Source organism: Micropterus dolomieu, linkage group LG09 (genome assembly GCF_021292245.1).
Source record: "Micropterus dolomieu isolate WLL.071019.BEF.003 ecotype Adirondacks linkage group LG09, ASM2129224v1, whole genome shotgun sequence".
Taxonomy (NCBI): Eukaryota; Metazoa; Chordata; class Actinopteri; order Centrarchiformes; family Centrarchidae; genus Micropterus; species Micropterus dolomieu.
Window position 1 is genome coordinate 3,846,618 of NC_060158.1, and position 9,611 is coordinate 3,856,228.

Below are 9,611 nucleotides of genomic sequence, written 5' to 3' on the forward strand. Positions count from 1 at the left end.
GCGGCCGGCGCCACGGCGGTTTGTCGCTGCGTCGAGCAACACGCGCCGCGCGCCGAGCTCGCGCGCTCGCTGGACCCGGCTTCCACGCCGCGAATAATGGCTTCTTTTCTGAAAGGGTATTTCTGGAAGAACGTCGTCCTCTGCAGAACATTTAGCGCTCCATCCTGTCTACGCTGAGAAAATGTTGCAGGTGTAAAACAGATCAGGAGCTGACAGACTTCCAGGACTGTAGGCTTCCAACTCCCGGCGTTCCAGATATTAATCACACTCAGGAGAGACGTTCTCATCATTCACACTGAAACCTACACGTATGGATGAGAGTTGATGACAGTAACAGTTTCCCCTCGGGGATCAATGACGTTAATATTCCTCTCATGTTAAGAATACTTACATTTTATAGAAATCTAATTGTTAATGTCATTAAAAATCAACCTGAGTCATTACTGGTGTTGTTAAATTAATGGATTATAGTCGTGAAACGTGATTATTCCTCAGACTACGATCGGACCAGCGAAGCCTGTAATCGCTGCGTTCTAGTTGGTGAACTTATTTAACTGGCGAGCTAACATGCTAACCGGTTTGCTAGTGCTAAGTGTGTGTAAACCAGGTCTGCATGCTGACAGCTAATAAGCTACGATAGCTTCCTCCATGTTGGACTCTCGGCTGTCCGTCCAATCGGAGCTCAACTCGAAACCTTTTGTGCAGATTTTCTCACCTGGTGTTTTCTCCTCCTGTGTGTCAGAACCGGCCATCCTGGTGATGCATCATTCCATGAAACCTCATCCCGCCATCACCGCCACGCTGCTGGACTTCATGTGCCGGGTAACACACACACTGAAACACACACCTGTCACACCTGCCATCTGGATCTGTTTGCTGAGACTAATCAAACGAGTCAGATCCAGGTCCCGCTCTGGACCACCAGTGACCTCAGACCCAAATCCACAATAGCCCATATATCAGACCGAACACGTGTCGGCAGCAGGAAAGGACACCTGTCCGGTGAGGTCACCTGTGAGGTCACGTGTGAGGTCACCTGCTCGCTCCTGATGTCTGTTTCAGTACTGCAGGGTTTGAGTCTTCAGTCACATTCAGGATCACAGGTGAAAGCAGGTGGAGGTGTGGCCACAAGCAAAGAGGCTGCTGTTCATTGGATGAGTTCTCTACAGCTTCTCTGTTAACTGAACTTCATCATGAGACAGAATTAATCAATAATCCCTCTTTTTATTTCTTTACTTCCTAACCTCCTTGTGTGTCCTTCCACATGCCCTTCCTCTTGTCTCTCCTCGTATCCCTCCTTCTGTCCTTCCTGGTGTCCTTCCTTCTGTCCTTCCTTCTGTCCCTCCTCGTGTCCTTCCTTCTGTCCCTCCTCGTGTCCTTCCTTCTGTCCCTCCTCGTGTCCTTCCTTCTGTCCCTCCTTCTGTCCCTCCTGGTGTCCTTCCTTCTGTCCCTCCTGGTGTCCTTCCTTCTGTCCCTCCTGGTGTCCTTCCTTCTGTCCTTCCTTCTGTCCCTCCTCGTGTCCTTCCTTCTGTCCCTCCTCGTGTCCTTCCTTCTGTCCCTCCTCGTGTCCTTCCTTCTGTCCCTCCTTCTGTCCCTCCTGGTGTCCTTCCTTCTGTCCCTCCTGGTGTCCTTCCTTCTGTCCCTCCTGGTGTCCTTCCTTCTGTCCTTCCTTCTGTCCCTCCTCGTGTCCTTCCTTCTGTCCCTCCTCGTGTCCTTCCTTCTGTCCCTCCTCGTGTCCTTCCTTCTGTCCCTCCTTCTGTCCCTCCTGGTGTCCTTCCTTCTGTCCCTCCTGGTGTCCTTCCTTCTGTCCCTCCTGGTGTCCTTCCTTCTGTCCTTCCTTCTGTCCCTCCTCGTGTCCTTCCTTCTGTCCCTCCTCGTGTCCTTCCTTCTGTCCCTCCTCGTGTCCTTCCTTCTGTCCCTCCTTCTGTCCCTCCTGGTGTCCTTCCTTCTGTCCCTCCTGGTGTCCTTCCTTCTGTCCCTCCTGGTGTCCTTCCTTCTGTCCTTCCTTCTGTCCCTCCTCGTGTCCTTCCTTCTGTCCCTCCTCGTGTCCTTCCTTCTGTCCCTCCTCGTGTCCTTCCTGGTGTCCCTCCTTCTGTCCCTCCTCGTGTCCTTCCTTCTGTCCCTCCTGGTGTCCTTCCTTGTGTGCTTCCCTCCTCAGATCATCCCTCACTTCTTCCCTCCGCTGGAGTCTCAGGTCCGTCAGGGCGTCTTCAACTCGCTGACCTTCATCATGGAGAAGCGAGTGCTGGCGTAAGAAACTCTCTCACACACTCAGTGTTCGCTCTGTCAGTCTGTCATGTATTGATTGTTTGTCTCTCTGTCTCTCTCAGTCACCTCGCTCCGCTGTTTGATAATCCAAAGTTGGACAGAGAGCTTCGATCGATGCTCAGAGAGAGATTTCCCGAATTCTGCAGCTCACCCTCCCCCCCGACCGAAGGTGAGTGTTTCACGGAGTAAAGACACAAAGCCTAAATGAAGTTCAGTCCCCGGCTCCTCCAGGCTGCATGTTGAAGTGTCCTTGGGCAGGATACTGAACCCCGAATTGCTCCTGGCGGCTGTTCCGCCAGTGTGTGAATGTTAGTTTCTGTTTGAGCACTTAGGCTCAGTGTATGAATGTGTTTGACTGGTGAATGTTAGATGTAGTGTAAAAGCGCTTTGAGTGGTCGAAAAGACTAGAAAGGCGCTATACAAATACGGAGCATTTGCATTTATATTAAAAGTATAAATCTGTCTCTTAAAGATCCAAACCTCAACATGTCTCAGTACTTCCTGTCTGAGCTGCAGAGGATCACCTGTCAGACCAGGAAGCTGAGAGCGGAACAAGATGGACATACATCTTTAAAAACTTTAGGATTTTTTAAAAGATGCTCAGTAATTTCCTCAAACAGCTGCTCGCTGTAGCACCAGGAGGAAGTCGAGCACCTGTTGGGGACTATGTAGTGAGACAGAAAATAATCTACAGTGTAGGGCTGCAGCTACGGATTATTTTAGTAGTCGAAGATCAATATCACCTGATTTATAGCAAATATGGTCACATGACCTGTGTGTGTGTGTGTGTGTGTCCAGCAGTGAAAATGGAGGAAGCTGCTGCCATGGAGATGGACAACAACATGTTGGACAAAGAGGAAGGTTGCTATGACAACACAGAGGCCGCCTTCAGCGATGACGAGGAGGAGGTCAACAACAAAGGTGATGGCGAGATGAACCGATTTAAACTGCTTTATTCTCGTAATCAATTAAATTAGGATTAAACTGTTTAACTAGTCACCAGGTTAACCAGGCGAAATCACGCAACCAGTTTCACCTCAGGCGGAACCAGTTTCACCTCAGGCGGAACCAGTTTCACCTCAGGCGGAACCAGTTTCACCTCAGGCGGAACCAGTTTAGGTGGAACCAGTTTGACCTCAGGCGGAACCAGTTTAGGTGGAACCAGTTTGACCTCAGGCGGAACCAGTTTGACCTCAGGCGGAACCAGTTTAGGTGGAACCAGTTTGACCTCAGGCGGAACCAGTTTAGGCGGAACCAGTTTAAATCTGTTTAGACCAGGATGTGACTGTAATGGTAGCAAACGAACCGCTGTGTGACCGTCTGTCGACCAATCACTGTGCAGGAAAGAAGAGGGAGTTCAGGTTCCATCCAATCAAAGAAGCCGTGATAGAGGAGCCCGCTGACATCACACCCTGGCTCGACCAATTAGACGATACAATGAAGGAGAAGGTGCAGCAGCTGCAGAAAACCAGGTGAGACCCTGCGGTCCTCCTTCAGGTCCTCAGGTCAGCCTGGAGGTCAAAGGTCAACGCTGAGTTCATGTGGTCATTTATCTGCTAGAGTACAGTTCAGTAATCATCTTATCTCCGCAGTGACACAGAGACTCAGTGTGAGGTGATGCAGGAGATCGTGGATCTGATCCTGGAGGTGAGTTTTATGTAGTATGCCTGTACTCTGCAGTACTCTGCTGTACTCTGCTGTACTCTGCGGTGTACTGCGCAGTACTCTGCAGTACTCTGGTGTTCTCTGTGTTGCAGGAGGACTTTGACTCGGAGCAGATGTCGGCCTTGGCTTCCTGTCTGGCTGAACTGTTCAAAGATCATTTCAGAGGGGACGTCCTGCCGGAGGAGATCACTGAGGAGTGAGTCTGACCGCTGTCATGTGATACACTGTTGTCTGTAACCACGGCAACGGGAACCAGATGGCGCCCTAACGGTCTGACTGTCTCTCAGGTCCCTGGAGGAGTCGGTGTCTAAACCGGTCTGCCTGGTCTTCAGGAACCTGGTAACCATGCAGGAGGACAACAGCGGCTTCTCGGTGCTGCTCGACATGCTGGCTGAGTTCTACCAGAAACAGCCCAAGATCGGGTACCATCTGCTGTACTACCTCAGAGCCAGGTGGGTCCGAGGGCATAGATCTGAGGGCAGGATGAAGAACGTTGTGCTCTAGTAAACAATCTGACCATAAACACATTGTCAGGGTTCCCACTCGTCCTGGAGAACCTGAAAAAGCGGTCTGCACCGCAGAGGTGTTAGAAATGTTCAACAGCATGCGGGGATTTATTTATTGGTGCTGAGGCAGCTGTGATTAAACGGGAAACCCGCAGCTTCATATTCCTAAAATAAGGCCTTAAAAGTCTTTAACTTCGTTTACCATGGTCTTAAATTTCTTCTTGTCGTTTCGTAGGATTAAATACCGTAACTTGATAAATGAATGAGACTTCATAATTGACCCCGTTTGGTCCTCACCTCAGCAGTAAAGGTAACGTTCACGTCAGCGTTCAGCTTCAGTGTTCGCGCTGCACGAGCTCTGCCATCCAGCTCTGGTGCGAATCAGTCCGTTAGGAAAGAAAAGAAAACGTCTCTGACGGGCTGCTAACACGCTAACGCCAGCTCGTCGCCTGAGAATGGGAAGTGTCTGAAATTCAGAAAGCCAGAGACACGGACAAGTGGCGCTCACGCTGTGGCGAGCGCTAATGAAACAGCGGAGCTGGAAGTCCCGCTGCAGGTTCCGGGTCAGTGAATGTTACAACAGCAACGGAGAGACAGGTGTGTGCGTGAGGACGGTGTCCGTGTGTCGGCGTTGCGCCGCAAAACTAACATCAACCGGATGATCGAGGGAAAAGAAACCGGAGCCAGACTCTTTATCCCCGCCGCTAAAACTATCAAGCAGCCTTTAGATGCAAAAACCAAACAGGATGAATAATCACGTTATATCACATTCCCTTATCTAGCCAAGCTGTAACTAACTAACTCATTCTGCACAATTTGTTTGTATTTTATAAATGAAAATCCTTTGAGAGAGGTTTATTTGCACAATAAGAAAACATGCAATTTAAAGATAGAAGAAACAAATGTGCGTTGTTCAAAAAATGTTTCTAAAGCTAAAAAAACAAGCTGCTGAGTTGCTGCTTGATATTCTGTTTGAATTGTCACCTGAATCACTTTATATAAATAAAGACAATTCCACCATAAATTGGAGCAGAAAATGTCTCCAGAATGCAGGAAATGAAGTGATTAGTGCTCAAAACTTTCTGGGGGACCCCAGACACCCATTTAAATATATTTCAGCATTAAATATTTCATCAAATAGTGTTAAAATATCTCCTTGTCTTGTTCTCATGAACCCAATATTGTGCATCGTGCATGTGAGCTAAGTGTGTCGTCACACCGCCTATCTGTCCCACCACTTTTCAACACAAAGTGACGTCCTTGATTCATATCAACTACAAACACACCCCAAAACGCTACACTGTTAAATCTGAATGTATTATAATAAAATATTAAATTCATGTAACTTTCTCAGGCTTAAAATTCATTCAGATTTTTCATTATACGACAGTGAAGTTGGTGTTAAGTGGAATTAAAAAGGTCTTCAATTTAACTTTGAGGATCCTGGCGTACCCTGTAAAATATAATTCATAAGAAAATCACGTACTGACACAAAATACTTTCCAAAAGAAGAAAAATACAATCCTATAAAACCCCCAGTGTGTGTGACAGTAAACTGTCGAAGCTGCTGGGAAACATGTCGGGGAGCCCGGATGCTAAATGAAAGCTTGAAGCACCAGAGCAGACGGTCAGTCTGAGCCGACTGAAAACCGGACGTCGTCACACGTGTGTCCTCGAGCTCAGTTCAGCAGTAGGATAAATGATGCTGCATGTGGAGCTCACGTCGTCCAGTCTTCAGCTGAACGTGTGTGTGTGTGTGTGTGTGTGTGTGTCTGTGCAGCAAAGCGGCGAACGGTAAGATGATGCTGTACGAGTCGTTCGCTCAGGCGACCGCTCTCGGTGACCTGCACACCTGTCTGATGATGGACATGAAGGCGTGTCAGGAGGACGACGTCCGGCTGCTCTGCTACCTCACGCCCTCCATCTACACCGAGGTACGTACACAGAGACACAGACAGACAGAGACACAGACAGACAGACACACACACACACACACACACACAGACAGACAGACACACAGAGACACAGACAGACACAGACAGACAGACACACAGAGACACACAAACAGACAGACACACAGAGACACACAAACAGACAGACAGACAGAGACACACAAACAGACAGACAGACAGAGACACAGACAGACACAGACAGACACAGACAGAGACACAGACAGACAGAGACACAGACAGACACACACAGAGACACAGACAGACAGACAGACAGACACACACACAGAGACACAGACAGACAGACACACACAGAGACACAGACAGACAGACACACACAGAGACACAGACAGACAGACACACACAGAGACACAGACAGACAGACAGACACAGACAGACACAGACAGACAGACACAGACAGACAGACACACAGAGACACAGACAGACAGACACACAGAGACACACAGACAGACAGACACACAGAGACACACAGACAGACAGACACACAGAGACACACAAACAGACAGACACACAGAGACACACAAACAGACAGACACACAGAGACACACAAACAGACAGACACACAGAGACACACAAACAGACAGACACACAGAGACACACAAACAGACACACAGACAGAGACACAGACAGACACAGACAGACAGACAGAGACACAGAGAGACAGACAGAGACACAGAGACAGACAGACACACAGACAGACAGAGACACAGAGAGACAGACAGACACACACAGATCCAGATCCAGACCTGAATGTTTCTGTCTCGGTTCAGTTCCCAGATGAGACGCTGCGGAGCGGCGAGCTGCTCAACATGATCGTAGCCGTCATCGACTCCACACAGGTAACAGCTGATCAGGACTGACCTCTGCAGAACCTTTAGTCTGGTTCTGGTCCAGGTTCTGTTCAGTAAGCAGGTGTCTCTCTGTGTTGCAGCTGCAGGAGCTGATGTGTCACGTGATGATGGGGAGCCTGGTGATGTTCAGGAAGGACTCTGTGCTCAACATCCTCAGTGAGACACTCTCAGAGGACACACGTCCTCACATCATCTTCTTCATGTGTCCACCCGTCCTCTTCATGTGTCCACATGTCCTCGTCTTCTTCATGTGTCCACCCGTCTTCTTCATGTGTCCACATGTCCTCGTCTTCTTCATGTGTCCACCCGTCTTCTTCATGTGTCCACCCGTCCTCACACCCATCCTCTTCATGTGTCCACATGTCCTCGTCTTCTTCATGTGTCCACCCGTCTTCTTCATGTGTCCACCCGTCCTCACATCATCTTCTTCATGTGTCCACCCGTCCTCTTCATCCTCACACCCGTCCTCTTCTTTGTGTGTGTCCACAGTTCAGTCTCTGGACTGGGAGACCTTCGAGCAGTACAGCACCTGGCAGCTGTTCCTGGCTCACAGCATCCCCCTGGAGACCATCATCCCTATCCTGCAGCACCTTAAATATAAAGGTGAGTGGTGTCCAAGACACGGCCCCTGTCCTCCAGTCTGATCAGTCCTCTGACCCCTTTGTCTTTGTGTCCCCAGAACACCCGGAGGCCTTGTCCTGTCTGCTGCTGCAGCTCCGCAGAGAGAAGTACGACAGGAACACATCTGGACTCTTTTCTTGGAGACTCCTGGGTCCCCGTTAACGTCTGTCTGTCTGTGTGTCCCAAGGCCCAGTGAGGAGATGGTGAAGATGGTCCTGAGTCGTCCCTGTCACCCCGAGGACCAGTTCACCACCAGCATCCTGAGACATTGGGCGTCCAAATACGACGACACGCTGTGAGAACACATCAAAGCCCAGCTGATCAAGAACAACAACCAGCCCCGCAAGAGACAGAGGTAAGGACAGAATGGGACAGGTGGGTGAGGACAGACAGGGACAGACGGGGACAGTTGGGTGAGGACAGAGATGGATGAGAGACATACGGGTGAAGACAGACAGACAAGTGAGGACGTACAGAGATGAGGACACAGACAGGTGAGGATAGACTGAGGTAAGGACAGACTGAGACAGACGGGTGAGGATAGACTGAGATAGACGGGTGAGGACGGTCTCTGCTGGGTACCTGTAAACAGCGGTTGTGTCTCTGTCCCCAGTCTGCGCAGCTCCAGCAGTAAGCTGGCCCAGCTGACCCTGGAGCAGATCCTGGAGCACCTGGACAACCTGCGCCTGAGCCTGAGCAACACCAAGAACAGCTGTCAGTACTCTGAGGCTCATTACTGCTGCTGAGGTTTGATTACTGACCGCTCACTCATTGTGTCTGTCTCTGCCAGTCTTCACTCAGACCCCGATCCTTCAGGCCCTGCAGCACGTTCAGGCCAGCTGTGACGAGGTCCACAAGATGAGGTACGTACGCACGCACGCACGCACACTGACTGGTGACATCACAGGGGCGGCTGATGACATCACTTTCTCCTCCTGCAGGTTCAGCGACCTCTTCGCCCTGGCGGAGGAGTACGAGGACTCCCAGACGAAGCCCCCTAAGTCCCGCCGGAAGGCTCCGGCCTCCTCGCCTCGCTCCCGGAAAGGAGCGGCGCCGCCCACCAACAACGAGGAGGAGAGCGCCTCCAGCAGCGCCTCGGTACGTACCCCCGCCTCCTCTGTGAGGACAACCCGAATCTGCGTCTCCTTCTTTGATTGGACCGCAACGGAAAACCTGATCTGTAATGCGTCTGGTTCATGAAACCAGGAAGCAGCTTTGTGTCTTGTGACTTGGCGCCCGACTGAAGTGTAATGGGCCGATTTGGCGTCTGTTTCAGGAGGAGGAGGACTCGAAGCCCAAAGCTCCGAAGAGAAAGAGGAAAGGCTCTGACAGCGACTGAGGGGCCTCCTGACCAATCACGCCAGCTGCCACGGAGACCGTCAGCCGCTCTGACCACTGGAAGAGGCCCCTCCCCCTCCCGATGACACGCACTGACCGCCGCGGGAGGGGCGGGGCTCTGATACGCTGCGGACTTTTAATCCACGTGGTGAACTGACTTTCACGTGATGAGACGAAAGCTGTCTCCATGGAGACGAGGCGGTCACCGCGTGGCTCCCATGTGGCTGCTCTCCCATGATGCACTGGGAGGACAGAACCATGAACTCTGGGACCCAGACTGATTTTAATACAGGGACGTGATGATGATGATGAGTGTGTGTGGGAACTCGTTTTTTCAGTTCGTTTCTCCCTGTTTGTTTTTTTTTTTTGGGGGGGGGGGGGGGCTTTGGGGC

General features: G+C 50.7%; 1 protein-coding gene across 1 annotated transcript in view; it reads left to right on the forward strand.

Annotated features, from left to right (window-relative positions):
* The window catches only part of ints3 (integrator complex subunit 3), an 18,465-nt gene extending 8,934 nt beyond the window's left edge, over positions 1-9,531 (forward strand). Inside the window, exons 12-29 of the mRNA XM_046059622.1 lie at positions 743-822; positions 2,159-2,250; positions 2,331-2,437; positions 3,067-3,189; positions 3,611-3,740; positions 3,861-3,915; positions 4,026-4,129; positions 4,221-4,385; positions 6,220-6,373; positions 7,180-7,248; positions 7,341-7,416; positions 7,750-7,863; positions 7,940-7,988; positions 8,069-8,236; positions 8,495-8,595; positions 8,672-8,744; positions 8,823-8,979; positions 9,158-9,531. Coding sequence (XP_045915578.1) covers positions 743-822; positions 2,159-2,250; positions 2,331-2,437; positions 3,067-3,189; positions 3,611-3,740; positions 3,861-3,915; positions 4,026-4,129; positions 4,221-4,385; positions 6,220-6,373; positions 7,180-7,248; positions 7,341-7,416; positions 7,750-7,863; positions 7,940-7,988; positions 8,069-8,180 — 1,430 coding nt within the window. The 3' untranslated portion in view covers positions 8,181-8,236; positions 8,495-8,595; positions 8,672-8,744; positions 8,823-8,979; positions 9,158-9,531. The remainder of the gene's footprint in view (positions 1-742; positions 823-2,158; positions 2,251-2,330; positions 2,438-3,066; positions 3,190-3,610; positions 3,741-3,860; positions 3,916-4,025; positions 4,130-4,220; positions 4,386-6,219; positions 6,374-7,179; positions 7,249-7,340; positions 7,417-7,749; positions 7,864-7,939; positions 7,989-8,068; positions 8,237-8,494; positions 8,596-8,671; positions 8,745-8,822; positions 8,980-9,157) is intronic.
* The last annotated feature ends 80 nt before the right edge of the window (positions 9,532-9,611 follow it).